Here is a 19848-nt window from a genome sequence, read left to right on the forward strand (position 1 = left end):
TAATACAAAGTTTTGATCAAAACTGTTGAATTATATCGAACTCTTATCTAAAATTCTAACTACTTGACAGTAATCCCTTGGGAAGTATTTAATGGTAGAAAAGAGGAATTTCAACTGCAAGTTGAACAAAATATTTTAAAAGTCTGAAAAGTTAAGAAAGGGGATGAAACTATTAATACTATCTTGTAATGGAGGAAGTAATGCGCCATTAGGAATAAATTATTTTGTTAATATTTATTGAAAAGATGTATTTCCTTGATTATATATTTAAAACCAATAGTTTAATCGAACTTTGTTTTATTTTCTATTTGTATTGTTTCTAGAAGCATAATAATATGGAATAGGAGGTGATATTCCAATAATATATAATAAGTGTACTATGGAATCTCTCTTCTGAATTCTAATATTTATACATGTGTTAACGAGATAATAATATTTTAAATTTTCTGTCCCTTTTCTTAGATTTTCTTTTTCGTATATAACACACGCTTCACACACATACGGTTATTATCGGTAAAATTCATAAATAGCCACTTTTCAATCTCTGGAATTGAAATATCGGCACTGATTTGGAGTTCCAAATTTCACAAGTAAACTTACAGTGTCGAATATGAAATATCGGCACTGTTTTTGTATCTTTTCAAATATAGTGAATTTTTTTTTGAATAAATTTGAATATTATGTTTAATCTTTTTACTCTCTTTTGTATCGTTTCTATATATATAGAGATCGTTTTTTTCAGACCTTCATCTCTTTCCTTCTCGACTTGAGAAATTTACAGTACAAATTGGACATTTTCATAGAATAAATGTATTTTGTGCTGCTTTGGATATAAAACACCAAGAAATGCTATTAAGAAAGATGTTAATTTCATAGAAAATATTCGAGCACGTCTTTGAAGTTGAAGGTAGTGAAATATTAATGAAGGTTTCAAACCCAAAAGTCAAAGAAACTAAACTCTTTAATTTGCTTTTGCAGCGTGACACCTTTACTCGGTTTCTCTGACCACTAATGTCTTATGATTACTTCTATCCTTTAATCTCAAATGAAAATGGGAAGATAATAGCATAAGTGAATTGAAAATTATGAGGTTTTAGGTCTAAATTCCAGCGGAGATAAAATTACTAGATGTTTTATTCTATTTATCCAAACTTGGTGGGCATAGTTTTTCGGTACATGAGAGGTAACAAATACATATGAAATTAATCGAGTTACGTGCAAGTTGGTCCGGACACTACAATTATAAAAAAAATAAAGATAAAACTGGTGTGTTAAACTGGATGAAACCAAAGGTGGACCAACCCTTTGGGTATGGGTCACCAGCCTCCGGTATCTCCGGAAAAAATATATGTATATATATGTATAAATATCTTAAATAACATGTATATACTTTGATGGGCACCCCAATATCAAATCTTAGACTGTTGCATTGATTGATTTAGGAGGGCACAACTTGACCTTTATTGTGCTGCCTTAGATCAATTTCAACTCAGAAGATTTTATTCGATAGTGATGTTCTCGCCACTTTTACATCTGAGATTCGCTTCAAAATGTAATAACACAATAATACTTAGCCGCATAATCATAAAAAGTATAGAGTGAAAAAGCAATATAAACATGTAAACGTTGGTCAAGAAAACAAACTTAGTTAAATGAATTAACTACGTCCTTTAATTAACTACGTAGTATCTTTTTTTGCAAATTAATGAAGTGACATTTGAATGATGCTAATAACTGTTTCACTAATGGAGGCTACTTTGGGAGATATATACTTTAGTCATTTCGAGTTTGTTAGTCTAAAAGTTTGTTATTTTTGTGAGAGGCATTTGTAACTAATCTTTTGGCGGATGGTTCATCCGAATGCAATATTTTGAACGCAAAGTATAAATATATATGTGAGAAAATTATAAAATAAATATCAATAAAAATTGAATTTAAACCTATTATTTTAAAGTACAATGAGTTCAGTGCCAATAACATTAAAAACTGAACTTAATAGCATATTTGGTCAAGCTTCTCAAGAGGCCAAAAATATTTTTTTTTTCTTCTCAAAAATAATTTTTTTCCTAACTTGAGGTGTTGGGCCAAGCTTTTTTGGAAGAAAAAAGTATTTTTGGGAAGAAGTAGAAGCAGTTTTTAAAAGTAGAAAAAAATAGTTTCTTCTCAAAAGTAGAAGCAGAAGCAGTTTTGACTTTTTTTCTTACCAAAAATACCCTTAAAAAAATATAGTATATATCAAAATAACCGTTAAACTTAATACTTAGGATATTAATGTATAAATATTTCTTATTATTTTTAGGATAACTTTCTAATATATAATGCCTTTAGGGGTGAATGTTTTAAAATTTGTTGAATGATTTTTAATATATTTAACTTATATTAAAAGAATTAAGTACTTTTAAATTTTATTTTCATATTTTACTTAAATAAAATGAAAAGATTTAATTATTGCCTGTAATAATAAATCTTTAAGATTATTTATTTACTTATACTATTAACTATTAAATAAATCTATTCATGTACTTATTTGTAATTTGATATTTAAAAGCACTTTTTAAAAAGTTTGGCCAAACACAAATTATTGTTCAAAAGTGCTTTTCAGAGTGATTAGTCAAACACAAATTATTTTTCTCCAAAAATACTTTTTTTAAAAGCACTTTTGAAAAAAATACTTCATAAAATAAACTAATTTCTCCTGTTTGGTAGAACAATGTTATAAGCCTTGAATTTTTTAGAGTTTGCTTTCGGAAGTTGTATGATGACTGACTGTTTTGGCGACATAGGAGTATCTTTATCTTTAAAAAATTTGAGTTATTAGAATGAATATATTTCATTAATTATCAAAATGGATGGCTGAATAGATCAAGTCACTTTTTTTTTGGCTTAATTAATAAGAAAGGACCACTTCTTTCATTAACTTAATTTGTTCATATTCATGTTTACTGATAAATAAATAAAACCAATAAAATTATGGAGGTATGGACTTTGTTTAACAAAGAGCATATAGCTTCTTCTGGGAAATAAATAAATAATAGTCAGATTTACAATTAGTAATTAAAAAATAGTCACAATTTCAAAAGTAATCAAAATTTAGCCACTTTTTATGTAAATATAATATCTGAACAAAAATACCCTTAAAAATTCGAAAATATTCCAGCATAATATGTTGGAGTTCAAATTTTATACATATGAGCTTCCAGCATAATGTGCTGGAATTTCATAATGTGCTGGAGTTCCAACATAATATGTGAGAAGTTTATATGCAGGAGCTCCATAATCCAGCATATTATGCTGAAACTTTTCGTGTATTGGAATTCTAATATAATATGCTGGAAGTTTATACGCAGGAGTTCCATAATCCCGCATATTATGCTGGAACTTTTCGTATTTCAGCAAAACAGTGGCTATTTCTTAATGATTTTACAAACGCTGACTATTTTTGGATTATCAATCCAAAAACTAGTTAGCCCGTGCTATTTTTGCCTTTTTCGACGTCATTAAATCTCTTCCATTGGAAAAAAAAAATGAATGAATAGTCAATTAACTAGGGAATATATGACAGGTTGACAACTTTCATCATTGCCTAGCAATTCATCAAAACTCCAAAAGGAATATAAGATCGTAATGTCAAATTACTCAAATTTCCATTTTCCCGTCACTATCTATATACAGTAGTCACTTTTATTTATTTATTTATTTATTTATATATCGGTAGTGTAGGATTAATCAAATTCTGTTAAAGCCTGAGTATGAAATTTGTGGTTAAAAATGTAGGAATCCTATTCATCACACGATAATCCTGGTGATACAAAATTATTTCCCCTGTTTAGTTTACGTGAAGAAAGGCATAACAATGACTACTTAGTAACTCAGGTTCAATTTCTTGGCTCAAAGTCAAGCAGTCCAAATGTTCATAATTATGGAGGACCAAGAAAGGTTAGTCAATTGACTAGTAACTATAGTACGTAGTTCCGTTATCAAAAAATTTATGGAAATGTCCAAATATGCCCTTGTATTATACGAAATTGAGCACATTTGTCCTTTGTTAATACTTTAGCTCAAATATGCCTTTACCGTCATATAGTTGGTCAATATGTGTCCTTAGAGTTACACAGTTGACCCATATATGCCCTTTTCGAAACGGAATTCACCCAAACTAATTGGCTTTTTCGTTAATTGTATTAAAGTGTATTACAAATATTATTTTCTTTTTATTAGTACATTTTTTCTTTACCTATCTCTTTTCTTTCTTCTTTCTTCTTTTCTTCTCTTTTTTTTTTTTCCTTTTTCTTTCTCCCTTATCCGATTTCCTCCATTACTGATGTCTTCTCCATTTTCGTCACCAATTTCACTTGACAAAACTCATGAATTCCAATTATTAAGAAAATTCTCGCATAAGTATATTTTAATAGATCATATGTTTGTCAATTTTTTAATTTTTACTGAACATATATTTAGTTCTAAAAAATTTAACAATGTAAGATTAAAATAATATTTATGTAATAAAAAACTCGAAAAATCCAACAAAACCGAACAATCCAAACTGATATAATTGGTTTGGTTTGATTTTGATAAAAATCAAACCAACCCGTTCCATATACACCCCTAATTTACATAGTTAATTAAAAAAATAGAAAATGTCCGGCTGAAAAAAGATAAAAAAAGACTAACAACTCAAATTTATAACACTACAACTTGAACTCTAGGATTTTAATCATTAAATTATCTTTCTGAAAACAATTTAAATATTTTGGTCTTTTGAGTATTGTTAAAGGTTGAGATATTTTTATTATTTTAAAGTTTAAACCATAATTTTTGGAACAATTTAATTTTGTTTATTTAGAGGGCTAGTGAAATTGGAACTTGATTACCTTATGGGAAAATTTTCTTAGTAATTGGAATTCATGAGTTTTGTCAAGTGAAATTGGTGACGAAAATGGAGAATACATCAGTAATTGAGGAAACGGATAAGGGGGAAAGAAAAAGGAAAAAAAAAAAGAGAAGAAAAGAAAAAAGAAGAAAGAAAGGAGAAAGGTAAAGAAAAAAGTACTAATAAAAAGGAAATAGTGTTTGTAATACACTTTAATACAATTAACGAAAGAGCTAATTAGTTTGGGTGAATTCCGTTTCGAAAAGGGCATATATGGGTCAACTGTGTAACTCTAAGGGCATATATGGACCAACTGTGTGACGGTAAGGGCATATTTGAGCTAAAGTATTAACGAAGGGCAAATGTGCTCAATTTCAAATAGTACAAGGGCATATTTGGACCTTTGCCCAATTTTTAATGTGAAAGAGAAAAAATTATTAAGACCAAGGTTACTGATTGGTTTTTGGAGGGGGGAAAAAAGTCAAGTGTTTCTCCAAAGAAATGAAATTTTCCAAAGTTCGGAAAATTTTTACAGACTTAGCTTTTCCTTAGGGGGAAAAAAGGACCAAATACCATGATTAATAAAATTTGAACTTAACTTACCACCGCAACAAGCTTATTATTTTTCCTTCTATTAGAGAGAATACACTTTCACTTAAATTTGATTTTTTTCATGATCTATGTATATAAAAATTCTTTTTGATATTGCATGGCGGTAAGAACTCGAACCAAAACCTTTCTGTGCGCTATGATAGCATGTTGAAATATATAATATGACAAATAAGAATGTTGATTTTCTCTTAAAACCTCCCGAGAAAACACATACTATGAGCACCTGAGACTCTCTTGTGGATAAAAGGCAATTGCCTAGCAAGATTCAAAGGACACATTTTTTTTGTCAAAAGCGATGCCTTTTTCCCACACGGTTAAATAAATTATAAATTCTACTACTTGTTACACAATTCTTGAAGCATATTCCACTGAGTAGAAAAAGTAGACCTTGTCGTTGTATCGTATATATGTAGGGGTGTACAAATAAAATCGATAAATCGCACCAAATCGATAATTCGAGTCAAATCGGGAAAAAAAAATCGATGTGGTTTGGTTTGATTTGATTTGGTATTGGAAAATAAAACCCGACCATAATTGGTTTGGTTTGGTTTTAACTAAAAAAAGTCAAATCGAGACCAAACCAACCCGATAGTATATTTATATAATTTTTAAAAATATTTTATATATATAAATATTTATTGTAATATAATTTATAAATATTTCTTAAACTTTTTCACAGTTTTATCTTTTAACGTATTATTTCAAATTTAGACTTAACATTCTTGAATGGTAAATAAATTTTATATCCCATAAATGTAGTAATTCAAACAAAGTTCAAATCAATACTAATGCTAACAAATGCATAACTTAATTTATTTTTTTCTTTAGTGTTTAGTTATGTAATTAATATTAATATTTATTAGCTATACTTATTTTAGCATAATCTATATAGTATTTTTAGATTATTTTCATTATAGCTTATTAATTAGCAATATTTATTTTATGTAATTTTATTATTTTATCTTTGTTATTGAATATTTTAGTATAATGCTATGACTTATCTCATATTATTGTGTTAGTTTCTTGGAAAACACATTATATAGTTGTATTTTACTAGGACTTAAGAAATATTTTGAGCACAAGTTACATATTTTATGCTATGAAGACTTTACCCGAAAAAAACCCGAAAACCCGAGATTTAAAAACCCGACTTTATTGATTTGGTTTATAAATTTAAAAACCCAATACCATTTATTTGATAATTAAAAAATAAAAAATATGAACCAACATGACCTATGTACACTGCAGTCATGTGTATGTGTATGGCAAAGTTGTCAACAACTGATAATGTGAAAGGATGCTTCAGGTTTTCTGTAAAGATTGTGGTTTCTCTGTAAAGTAAACTATACTAGTATTCTTTGTAGAAGTTTGAATAGTGAACTGTCGATGTGCTTAGCTCATTATGTTTCTTTTTGTAGCTAAAATGCTTAGAAATAAAATGCACCATCGGGAGACAGTAAATCTCGGGAAAGGAATAAGGGTGAAGAAATTCCAACCAACGCACAACCCTCATTGGAATACTGAGTGGTGCATTTCATATTCTATAGTAAGCTATACTATTCTATTCACCATAAAAAGGACCACTTATTGGGGGATGAGACTGTCGCCCAAGGCAAAAATTATAGCACTTTGTTGGAACTTGGAAGTAATCAAAATTAGTCCTTCCCATTCTCATAAGAACCAAAAGAAAATTCAAAAATAGAAAATCAATGGATGGAGAAGAGTTCAAAGCAAATTAAGCAAAACCCACAACTAAGATATCCGAGAGTGAGAACCACAACTTACACAGCTGTCCGATATCAGTTTGTCTAGGAAAACATACTTCGGGGCCCGGGGGGGGGGGGGTGCAAAGGAAAACAATCTTTAACAACTGCTACAATATCCCCAAGAGAAGAGGTGGACGAAATATATGATGCCTAAAAATGCTCCGCCAGAAATAATTAGCATCACTGTCGTGACCTTGACTCGGCTCGTCTAGCTTCATCTGGATGTGAAGGAAATAGCTCAATGTACCTAGATCCAATCTTCATATTGTCCTTGCACATAGCTTTCTTGGCCTCTTCAGCAGAGGCAAATTCCACATAAGCCTCTCCAGTAGCTTTTCCATCGGGGCGGTACGCAATATGTACCTTGTCAGCTGAAATGTTGAATTCCTCACCGAAAAACCTGGCAATATCTGTTCTTCTAACACTGTATGGGAGACCTCGCAATTTCAGTATCTCAGTGTATTCCATTTGATCTTTGTTCATAGATCTCTTTGGTCGAGATGGAGGAGGGGAAGCACGATATTCATAATCATAACCTCCTTCCTTCACATCAGCGGCTATAGCTTCGTAATACTCTTCCTTCTTGCAGCTGAAAACTTCCACATATCTCCTCCCCATGTTCTGCCTGTCCCTTTGAAGAGCATAATCAACTTGCATGTGACCAGCAAAGACAACAAAAGCGTCCCCAGTGAACCGTCCGTCCTTGTTGACCAGGAAAATATCAACAATATCCAGACCAGCAAAGAACTTGTAAACATCAATTTCACTGCAGTTGAATGGAAGACCCCTCAAACGAACAACAGGAAATCCGGAGGGCTGAAATCTGCTTCCATAGCCATAAGGCTGGTGATAACCACTTGAACCGCTGCTCACTGCGAAGTAGGGATTTGATTCCATCATTCTTGGTCTCTTTGAGCCGATCTCGTACCCGTCTGAAACCCCCCCGCTCCCCAACATTGCCCTTCAATTATTCATACCCAAAAAAAAAGGAAAAATCCCCCACTCAACCTTGTTAATAAAACCAAGCCCAACCCATATGTTTCCTACAACCTAATTTCCAATACCACTTATTCTAAAAAGAAAATCATAACATCACATGCATCCCAAAAAACATAATAACAAATTACCACAGAAATGAACATAGTAAATAAGAGAGAGATTGTCAGGATTATGCCCAACACATAAACTTTCTTCTGTCCATTTCTAGTTCAAAATCTCTGGCAACAAGCAAATTCACCCACATAACGCACATAACCAGTTAACCACATCAATAGACGTTTTGAACTAAAAAATCTTCCAGCTTTCCATCAGAAGGGGAATATTGCCTCAGGGGAAAAAATCACCAAAAATTCTAGGGCAGAGGGAGTCTAACTATGTAACTTAAACTCTAGAAATCAGGAAATTCACAGTGGTAGCACAAACCCCTAAAAAATGTGATAACTATGTGAACTTATAAGGTCAAAGATTTCATTTATGAGGTTCTTATGTTGATAAAAAGTAAAGAGAATCTTCATTTGCAAATTTTTATAACTTTTCCGCAGCCCCCTACAAGTCTGATAACTTTAAGAACTGAAAAGGTCAAAGATTTTATTTTTATGGTTCTTCTGTTAAGAAGTGCAAAGAAAATCTTATTTTAACAAATTGTTATTACTCTATCAAAAACACCCTAAAGGTCCGATAACTATGAGAACTGTAAATATCAAAGATTTTGTTTTTACAGTTCATGGGTTGAGAAAAAAGAAAAGGAATCTTAATGCAACAAATTATTATTACATTTCTTCTAAAAGCTCAAATGTCAAACACGGAATAAGCAACAGAGAGACACGAATATAAGTCACCTCACCCCATTCTTTGATAAGGGGAAGGAAAGAATTAAATCAAAGATTTCTCAAGCTTCCCATTCCACCCAATAAGGAAGCCTCAGTTACTGTTTACAGGCTTAAATCCAGACAACCTATTAAGCCTCATTCCAAACTAGTTAGGGTTGACGGTATTACAGATGCGTATCCAGGATTTGAACATCAAAGGTTCGAGTTCCGAATTCAATCACAACCAATTTGATTTACTGGGTTCAAAATCTATTATTTATACTTCTTTAGTGAATTTTACATCACATACAGAGTCTAAGCCAAACCCGTAATTTTAGGGCTACATCCGCCTCTCATGTTTGATATGAATCCTATATATCCATTCTGCTCTATTTGAGCCATTTCATTCTATAACAACAATTTATCTTTTAAAGTAAGTTACACGATCAATCGCAAAATCAAGCAGTAGTCAAACAATTTACGAAACGTGCATCGAATAGGGGGGAAATCGCCTAAACAAAATTAATGGCCCAATTCATATCATCAGCAAAGCATTTAATTTATCAAACAAAATGGAATTAGGTAAACTTACCCTCTTGATCCATACATAGCTCTGAGAATTTCGTTGAAAAAAATCTGAAGCTGATTAGATGAGGATATGAAATTTCAACCTATTGAGTCGATTTGAAGCTTTGCTAATGAACCCTAGAGTGCCACCTTCGACGGAACAACGCAGAGAAAAGAATAGGAGAAACCCTAGCTAAGGTACTAAGCGTAGAAAATGTTACATTTATGCGAGAGCCAATTATGCAACTTAATCAAAACGGTGTCGTGAAAGATATCTGTCAGATAAAACGACATCGTGTTGAGCGAAATGTGCTTATAAACAAGCATATACACGATATTTCTTCGTAGAGAAAAACACCAAAAACAAAAGCGTCAAATGCATATTAGCCCCCTAAAATTGTCATATTTTTCATTTAAACATCTCAATTGTGACTGATAACTATTGAGCACTTTGAAGTTAACAAATATGTGCTTTTTACACCCTTCTATAACAATAGGTATAAATCTAAGTCTTTTAACGCTTCTTCATTACTATTCATCTTAAGACTGATGGCCTAATCTCATCTCATACTTTGTGACTTTTGTCCATCCATTGTTGATTCACCTCAATATTGATCTACAATTTACCACTAATAACTTGAAACCGCTTACGTAATCACTAGGGCGCACATTGCATCGTGGAACATTTGAAGTGATTTTCCTGATCCACTTAGGGTGATACGATACTATACTTCCATAACCGTTTTTCATAGCATCCCAATGTGGTTTACCTTACGTGGGTATTTTAATCATGTACACTTCATGAAATCATTACTCAATCGAAGGCCCAAACGTCATCCTTCATTTATCACAATTACACCCTTATTCTATTCTCATGGCAGCATTCCATCTCTTTTAAATGCTACTAGTCTTAGACTCCTTTGCGTTTATTCAAGTTATCCCGAGCTTTCTATAACTTAGAGAAGCCATCAGCTCTCTTATTTTCATGGGCTTAATCCTGAGGACTTATCCATTCACATCACCTTCTTACTCGTCCTTTCTTTTCCTTACTCATGTCTTCCTAAAACCTTGTCGTTTTACCATACTTTAGCTTGCGACCTACACATATTCATTTATACTACTCGCAACCTTTCTTCAACTTGCTTGCATCGTAGATTTCCTTATGTTATTCTGGAACATCAAGCGAGACATCACATGGTCCCAAACTCTTCTTTTACTTTTTTAACTAGATCTCTCGATACCTAAAAACCATAGGCTGGAAGATATGCTACTGACAATGCCGCTATCATTTCTGAATATTGAATCCCCGCGCTTTTAGCCTTTTATCTGAAGTATGGACTATTCATAACTTTCTACATTTGAGTATTTCGTACGTTGTTCACCTTTACCTTACTACCTTAAATTCTTGCATCGTACCTTCTATCTGTTTCATGACTCTCTCCCACATAAGTATAATTCACGTCCATAACTCGAAGCTCTATTATAATACTTGTACCTCTGGTGCATACACTATCAGGTGGGAGCTTCGTACTGACTTCTTATGAGGCTGGTACTTTTCCAACTGGCTTTATCATAGGGCCGTTATAGAATATGGTTGTTGTACTTTCTCTCTTGTACCTCTGATATTAAGAGTGATCCTGCAATGTTCTCAATGACGGTTTCTATAATTTTCTGGGTCAAATAATCAGACTCCTGATTTACTTGGTTAATGTAACTCTTTAGTTTTCTCTTCCTTCTGATTGGCCTTTATGTAGGCTTAAGTTATCTTCTGATCTGTGACTCTTGGTATTAGTTATTACTTTAGCCTTTCATGGGCATTATGGAATATCCATGATACAATCTTCTAACGACTCAATCCTTTGCCTATGCCCTAGGCTCAATTCCTTCTTTTAACTTATAATGGAGTCTTCTACGGCTGTATGAATGTCAACATATATGATGCATGTATAAAACTCCGAACTCTTAAGTGCGTTCATAACGTAACTAACTCTAGACTATTAATCGAATAATTCTTTCTGTTCCTTCTCAGCTTTCGTTAAATGTAAGCAATTACTTTTCATGGTCTTCTTGCCCCTTGTTGCGTGCATACTTAGCTTACCTTAGTGCCAACACATATTGAATTCCATACAACTCATGTGATCTTGAATATCACTTCTGATTTTACTTCTCGTTCATTAGCCACGATAGGTGCCACTTTCTTATGGAATGTATACAATGTTGTGGTAAGACTGTTGTTACAAGTCCATTTCCTCTTTAGGTCACTATGTTTAGGCTGAAGCCTTCTTCCTTATTCCCTTATCTAGTCTTTTGTTTTAGTACTCAGGGAGGACTTTTTGACTCTTGTAAAGCTGCGAGCTTATTGCATCGTATACCCGACAGACCTTTTGATGTCCTTCCTTGCTTATAATTATCCGTAGTTAATTACCTCCGTGCCATTATACTTGTAGGGCTGATTTTTAACTAATATTTTGACTGTCTTCCTAGTGGCACTCTCTCTTATTCTCGTAATATTCATACGGTACCTTTAACTACCCTGACTCCTATCTGAATATATCTCAAGTATTATAATGACATTACTACGAGGCTGAATTCACTATATTGGATTTTACTATGTTTATCTTTCACAATGTGCTGATTCGTGTGTAACCACATGTCTGGCCATAACTAGGCTCTTCCTGATTCAACTGCTAACTGCTCGTTGGCTCGTTCTCATATCAATATTCCACGTAAACTTTTCTGGGTTATTTCCTTTGTCTTAACTTACCTCTCGCACTGGCTCTTTTTTTTTTTTTTAAATAAAATCCCGAGCCGAAAACCTTACTTCCTCTCCTTGACGTCGTGCTTGCATAATGTTCTGGAATCGTAGCATATCTGTAGGATTTGGATAAGTTCAATCTCATTTTTATCGCATCCTTCCTTTACCATTCCATAATTACTATAATCACTTAATTCTGACTTAACGCCACATCACTCTATATCCCCCCCTCCCTTAGGGGGGTACTGAGAGTTGGAGTTATGACGACTTATCTATAAATGTTTTACCTTTTCATCTTTGGCGTCCTTGCCTATCATCGATGACCCTTACTCGCCTTGCGGTAATCCTTCTGTATTAAGGATAATAAAATTCCTTACTCACGAGGGTGACACTTAGTATAACTGGCACATACAGTCCCTTAAGCTTAACTTTGCTCACATTGCTTGCTTTAGGGAAGCGTCTTCCTAAATGACCATTCTCTGAATTTCTCATGAATCTTCTTCTGTTGTCCATTCTATTATCACCGAAACGAAATCTGAAATTCTCACGATACCGACTATTATCAACTCACTCAGTCCCTATTTTATGTTTAGTTTATCTCGTTCCCCAGCCCATACTGATTTCTATTACTCTAGAGTCTAACTTTTCCTTCTGATAGTCGCATTGGAGTCACGAGCTTATTTCTCGAAATGAGGATATAACTTTATGGCCTATATTATTTTGTTGTCTCAAGGCATGTCACCTCTCGTCGTTTCCTTCACTTGACTATAGACTCTGTAACATTGTCATCTTTTTAAGCTATCGTTGCCATCCATGTATCATATCTTAATCATAATGTTTCATTGACTCTCTTCTTATTTTCCGCTAACATTTATGTCTATCACTCTATTCTGAAATTTTCAACAAGACATTATTTTTCTTTTAGTTCCCCTTGCTCCATCTACTGGCTCTTCGGGTTGCCTAACATTCTCTCCCTACTAGGGACGGGAGCTACACTAAGGTAATATTTATCCCTTCAAGGCTTTCAGTTTCTGTCTTTGTAGTATTCATATATAGCTGTACTATTTTAGAGTGCACCCTCTGGGTGTCTTAAAAGGAGATCTATTAGCATATTTGCAATATCCTTTGTAAATGTCAGCTAATGCTAACAATCCATCAACCATTTTGGGTTACCCTAACCCCAGCTAGATCCTGACATCCTGCCTTCTCGTATACTAATTCTGTTAGCCCCCATAGGGCATAAATAAGTTGGGTGTGGCCAATTGTACATACCTCTGTTATTGTTGAAGGTAACTCAAAATACGTATATTTCTCTGCGATAATCTTCATTAGCTGGGTAGCTCGTACCCTTTTTCATCTTGCTTCTTTTACTTGCTGAAATTTGTGTCTACCTTCCGATTTATTCTCTTATTCATTTTTACCGTAAGAGTGGATAGACATTCTTGCCTTAGAGATCCTTATCAAGAAGCTTACACATCTTATTACACACATGATCTGTTGAATACCTCATAGTTATCCATCATAAGCATGATTCAAAAATTAAGTTCCTCAGACTCAACTCTTCCACAACTATATCTATTACCAACCGTCTTTCTGGATTGAGGCATCATCGTATTATGAATAAGATAGTGTTTAGGAAATTGAGTTCTTACAACTGAGCTCTACCACACGATATAGAGTAAGAAGAAAGAGTGACAGTCCTAAATGCCCTATAGCCTCATGTTTATAAGTGTGGTGCACAACACACCCATAAACTAGACTCTACTAGACACGGCATGTAGACTTCCTATGATAGAACTGCTCAGATACCACTTTTGTCATGACCCAAACCGATGGGCCGCGACGGGCACCTGGTACCTTACTCAACCGAGTACCAACATAACATATCTTTTCGTATCATATTATCATAGATAACTGAGCCGGAGAGGCTACCGTGAGATAAGTAGAATACAATATGTAATACCAACTTATACATAAGACATACGGGCCTCTAAGACCAAAATAACTACTCGTAAACTGAACATAGGCCGACAAGGCCATACAATCTTTTACGTATATAACATCTGTCTACAGGCCTCCAAGAATACATAATTATCATAAAGGTCGGGACAGAGCTCCGCCATACCAAACAATACACATCTAAATTATACTGACCAAACAGGCAACTCCGGAGCAAATGGAGTGCACCAACATCTTCCGCTGAGCTGATCGCCTACTTGGAGGACTCTCGACATACCTATCGAGACCTGCGTGCATGAAACGCAGCGTCGCCATACAAAAGGGATGTCAATACAAATAATGTACTAAGTATATAAGGAATAAAAATCAGTAAGTAATAGACACGAGAGAAACATAGAGTAAAAGACTCGACATGTACGTCTGCATAGCTTTGTGAATCATTTCGTTTTTATAATGTCATGCACATGCGTATAAATATCATACCATGCATAGGTATATGCGTTCATAACATCATCAAGCCTATGAGGGCATCCCATCATATCATTTCGGCCACTGTGGGCAAATCATCAACGTATATCAGCTGATCAGGTGGTGGTGCGTATATAACGTCGTAACCTTTTCCCATATCACATATACATATATATACATATATACGCGTATATAACACCATATGGTCACGGGTCAATGTATATGTATAAATGCATGAAATGCATAAGAAATACGTTAATAAGATTTCTCGGAATGTCATAAAAATAATATGCATGTCGGATAGACTTTATCAAATACGTATTTTTTTGAGACCCATGAACAAAAGATATAATAATAATTCACATGGGGAATCAAGAATATAGACACCCCTAATATTTCTATGAATAGAGTCATTTATGGAAGTCGTGCATTTGCTCGTTCCGTTTGTGTCGTATAGATCATGCCAAAAAGAAAGTAGGGATAGCCTTAACATACCCGAGCCGATTCTCTTAACAATCCCTCTAACACACGTCAATTGTGATAACACGTGACAACGGATCGAAGTAGGAAAAATCCGTATGATATTCCTGAGAAAGATTGTACCGTACTCCCTTGGAATCGAAAAATTCCGTTGCTATTACGCAATATAATTTCGTATGGATTCCGTTGCTAATCCAAGAATTCTCGTAGCTCTCTGGTGAATTAATCCTAATCTTATGTGACTTATTGAGTTTGAGAAATCTTCTATGGCTTTTGCTAAAGCACGTTTCCCTTTTCATATATTTTGTGAATTTTAGAGCTTTTTATGGCTTAGCCAAGAATCCTTTCCAAAGTGCCACCTAGCAAAGTAATCTAAGAGTCACTTAATGACTCATTATGTTGCTGCCACGTTTGGAGGATTAGGCTAATAAAAATATCCTAATTATTTAGCTAATCTTTCCTAAAATATTATTAATTATCCGATCAATTCTTTAATTAACTAAATAATCTCCCATTACCCAATAATTCACATAATTAGGAATTATCTCAAATTACTTAAAGTACAACTCACTTTTAACACACTTTGTATACCTTACTATCGTGGTCATGTGGTACCTTGTATGGTACTAGTCCATAAATATCGGATATTATAGCCCGGGTCGTATTTTATCCCAAAATGTCAAACTTTGACGAAATTCCTTTCCTTCGATTTGCTTACCCTTTCTCCTTCACGAATTTACTCATAACGTGTTTGAAATAGCATAATGCTTATAATTTCAAAATAATCTCATTTCCGAATTCACGTCGATTAACTTACGACGAAATTTTAACGTACAAAAATGCGGGATGTAACATCTCATCTCCGAACTTTCATCAATTTATTTATAATGTACTTTCACGTACGAAAATATGGGGTGTAACAAGAGATATTGACGAATAGATAATCTGCAATGGGGAAAGGAGTCATATAAAGAATTTAATGTTTTCATATCCAATTGTATGATAATTAAAGTTCAATTTGTGCAGTAACTAGAACTAGATTACCATTTTTCATCTAATTCGGGCTCTAAGTCTAGACCAAATTATTCTTGTAGTAGTACATGGTCAAAACTCAAAATCACGTACAATATTTTCAAAAGGTGTTTCAATAACATATAAATAATCAAATTGGATTGGGAAAGAGATTACTAGAACTACCGGTTGTTTTCTTACTCTTGCCTCGGGAATTGCGAGACAACAAAAATTCCTAATAGAAGATCTTATGCAAATTAATTAAAATAAAGTAGAAATAATTATTGACCTGATAATAATATAATAGTATATTTTATCCCGATCTCAGTCCTTTTCTTAAATTTATCTTTAGGTAAAATATCTCTACATATTGCATAATTATTGACCGAATAATAATAGAATAATTTTTATATTGATCTTAACTGTCAGATGGATTTCATCATAATCTCAAACGTTAGGATGTATTTCATTCTTATCTCAAATTTATCTTTAGGTAAATCTTTACACATTATTCAGTATATAATAATGAACATTACTTAGGAAGTAACTCAAAATTTCCAATTTATTTCAAAATCAAATCAAATATTCTATAATGGAGGTTCATCTAATAATAAAGATGAAAATTCCTCTTCATCATCATCTTTAAATTTAAGTGATACTATTGCAGAAGCACATCAAGTAATCTTGCAAAATATTTACTTGAACAATTATATGTTGCAAAGAATATCAAAATAATGAAGTTTTCGGAGTTGGCTCCGTTCCAGGTAAAAATGCGCTATTAAAGATACCTATCTTTAAATAATCCTTGATCATTTTATTATAACAGATTTTAGTCACTATAAATAAATCTAATAAAAGTATGAAATTCGAATTCATAGAAATTTGAAACAGAGATCTACAATTTGAAAGCGTACGGTACTCCATACAGAAGGGACCAAAAAAGGAAAAATAATGCTGACTCTTTAAGCTGGTGAAATGACTATATTAGCCCTACCACGCTAGATCGACGTATTACATTCCAATATTCCATCTTTATCAAGATTTCTCAAATAGCATCACAACGGCCCCTCAATTCTCCTTAATAGCACAATAAGGTTAAAACAGTCATTACAGAGTAAACCACAACAAGGCGTTAGCCCATTTACAAAAAAGCCCCTAAATCACCAGATCTCGACACGTGTCCTCACTCTTCCTCCACTATACATCCCAAAGGCCCCGATCCTACCCCCGAACAAACACATAGAAAGCACAATAAATTTGAACCAATAGATTCAAGTCACACGGATCGATGACATGGCAACAATTTGAAATCCCGCCCAAACGGAACCGGACTTGAAAATTTCATTGCTTATATTCAATTTTATGAATAGAGAAAATTTCTTTTGAGTCCCTAACCAAAGCCCCTTCTTATCTCTTCCCCTTTCAGCCCACAACACACACACACACACACAACGGGCATATAACTCTTTCTTTGTTTCTCTCTCGTTCTCTATTCCATATCTTATTATTCTCAACCCTAAAGGTAACTCGTTAACTCACCGCGGCCCTGACTCGGCCGAGTCATACCGTTTTTCGCTGATTTTCAACCGATTCTCACCGATTTTTCTCGTTTTATTGCAGGTTTAATCATGAAAGGAGGTAAATCAAAGGCTAAATCTGATAACAAGTGAGTATTGTTTTGCTTTTGATGTATTGTTTCGTATTTGAGTTTTAGATCTACGATTGAGGTGTGCGAATGTGATATGTATGCATGTTTTGAATTTGTATGATTTTGTAAGTTTTTTAATGATTATAATATGCTTTTGGCTAATTATTACATCCTATTTATTATATCTGAGATATTTTCTGTTTATTTTGGATCTACTCTTTTGTTTTTAATGATTTTAATATGTTTTGGAGTATCACGACAGCTTGTCAGATTTAAATCTGTTATATTTTCCGGCGTTGTTGGCCTATGATTTTGTATGATTTTTTATTTTCGTTTTAATGTGATTTTGACGAATTAATAAACGAATGTATATTGTTATTTGGTAGTATTTCTCATTTATCTTGTTGATTTTGATGTGATTTTGGTTCCTTGTTGATGGCTCTTCATGTATATTGTTGATATTTTCTAGTATTTTCTAGTACTAGCATCCTATATTTTCTCATTTTTATTTGTTTAAATTGGTATTTATGGATTATTACAGGCTCGGCGTTAAGAAGGCAGCTCCCCAGACTAAGAAGGAGAAGCAGGCTGCCAAGGATCCAAACAAGCCTAAGAGGCCAGCAAGTGCTTTCTTTGTTTTCATGTACACACCTGAACGCTTGTCATAGTCGTTTTGGGTGACTATAATATGTTTGTAATTCCCAAATTTAATCGTATTTTTTTTTTGTGATATGCTGAATAAAGGGAGGACTTCAGGAAGCAGTACAAGGAAAAACATCCAAACAACAAATCTGTAGCTGCTGTGAGTATTTTTCCCATGATAGATCCAAACTGTTTCTCGTTTTTGTATTTGACGTAGTTTTGATTGATTAATTTTTTCTTTGTAATCATTTGTAGGTTGGTAAAGCTGGTGGAGACAAGTGGAAACATTTGTCAGATGCTGTAAGTATCTACTTTTCAGTATTTAGCTTATAATAATTTTATTTGTCTGCACACAATATTTCCGTGACATCAGTTTATTATTGACTAACTGGGTTAGTGAAAATTCATGTTTGCCGATTCCTAACTTGTTTGAGAATAGTAGCATAAGCTTTCTTAAGTTTTTGGTAAGCCTTGCTTCGTTTTCGGCCAAATGCTGATTTTGTTTTGCTTCTCCTGATCGTCTAGCCTATTTAGCATTCTGCTTTCCTGATCTATATCAATCCCCAATTATGTTTCATCAATTATTTCGTTCTGTAATATGAATTTAGGAGAAAGCCCCTTACATAGCAAAGGCAGAGAAAAGGAAGGCTGAATACGAAAAGAACATGGATGCTTATAACAGGCGACAGGTGAAATCCTTGTGTATGGTTACTTTATGTCTCTATTTTATGATGTGCTTTTGGTGCTAAAGAACTCTTTTGTTCTTCTGTATAGGCTGGTGAAGCTGAAGATGAGGAATCTGACAAGTCAAAGTCTGAGGTTGACGAGGAAGAAGGAAGTGACGAGGTTTGTTTTTGTGATGAAATGATCATTTGTTTCTTTGCTGTTTTTTTTGGTTTTGGTGTATTGATTTTAATTTTGTTTGCACAGGAGGAGGAAGATGATGACTAAAGGAAGTGTTAGTGGATGAAGAAATTGGTGAAGGGGCTGTGTAATATCTTAGATATTTCCATATATGACTTCCTCTTTTTCCTATTAAATACTTGTCTTTTGTTGTTTTATCTTTTTGGGTATCGGTAGGGTATGGGAAAAGATGAAATTAGAAAAGTGCTGCCTTTAAAGCTCAAATGACTATGTACTTTTTAATTTGATGCTGCAGCTTAATGTTAATTCGGATAGGCCTTAGTTCTTTCTTGGCCAGTATATGGAAATCATGTGTTTTGCCCATTAATTTTGTAGCTTGTTGGTCAAAAATATCTTTG

General features: G+C 33.5%; 2 protein-coding genes across 3 annotated transcripts; one reads left to right on the forward strand and one right to left on the reverse strand.

Annotated features, from left to right (window-relative positions):
- Positions 1-7217: 7217 nt before the first annotated feature.
- On the reverse strand, positions 7218-9818 carry LOC104093767 (uncharacterized). 2 transcript variants are annotated; one of them, XM_070185774.1, is made up of 2 exons: positions 9649-9818; positions 7218-8120 (listed from the first exon to the last, which is right to left on the reverse strand). In XM_070185774.1, the coding sequence occupies exons 1-2, from the start codon at positions 9659-9661 to the stop codon at positions 7429-7431; spliced, it is 705 nt and encodes a 234-aa protein (XP_070041875.1). In that variant the 5' UTR covers positions 9662-9818; the 3' UTR covers positions 7218-7428. The 2 variants fall into 2 exon arrangements, with proteins under 2 accessions (XP_070041875.1, XP_070041874.1); XM_070185773.1 differs by having other exon boundaries at positions 7218-8209.
- Positions 9819-17659: 7841 nt separating this feature from the next.
- Positions 17660-19813, forward strand: LOC104093766 (HMG1/2-like protein). Its single transcript, XM_009599578.4, has 8 exons — positions 17660-17818; positions 17917-17962; positions 18486-18587; positions 18689-18746; positions 18842-18886; positions 19195-19275; positions 19361-19432; positions 19517-19813. Exons 2-8 carry the CDS (start codon positions 17925-17927, stop codon positions 19535-19537), a joined length of 417 nt encoding a protein of 138 aa, XP_009597873.1. The 5' UTR covers positions 17660-17818; positions 17917-17924; the 3' UTR covers positions 19538-19813.
- Positions 19814-19848: the final 35 nt, after the last annotated feature.

The sequence above is a fragment of the Nicotiana tomentosiformis genome, chromosome 9, assembly GCF_000390325.3.
Source record: "Nicotiana tomentosiformis chromosome 9, ASM39032v3, whole genome shotgun sequence".
In the NCBI taxonomy this organism is placed as follows: domain Eukaryota; kingdom Viridiplantae; phylum Streptophyta; class Magnoliopsida; order Solanales; family Solanaceae; genus Nicotiana; species Nicotiana tomentosiformis.

Coding starts and splice junctions, on each gene's coding strand:
- LOC104093766 (XM_009599578.4), top strand. CDS start 17,925: ATGAAAGGAGGTAAATCAAAGGCTAAATCTGATAACAA. Junction 18,887..19,194: donor GGAAACATTTGTCAGATGCT/GTAAGTATCTAC, acceptor ATATGAATTTAG/GAGAAAGCCCCTTACATAGC. Junction 19,433..19,516: donor AGGAAGAAGGAAGTGACGAG/GTTTGTTTTTGT, acceptor TTGTTTGCACAG/GAGGAGGAAGATGATGACTA.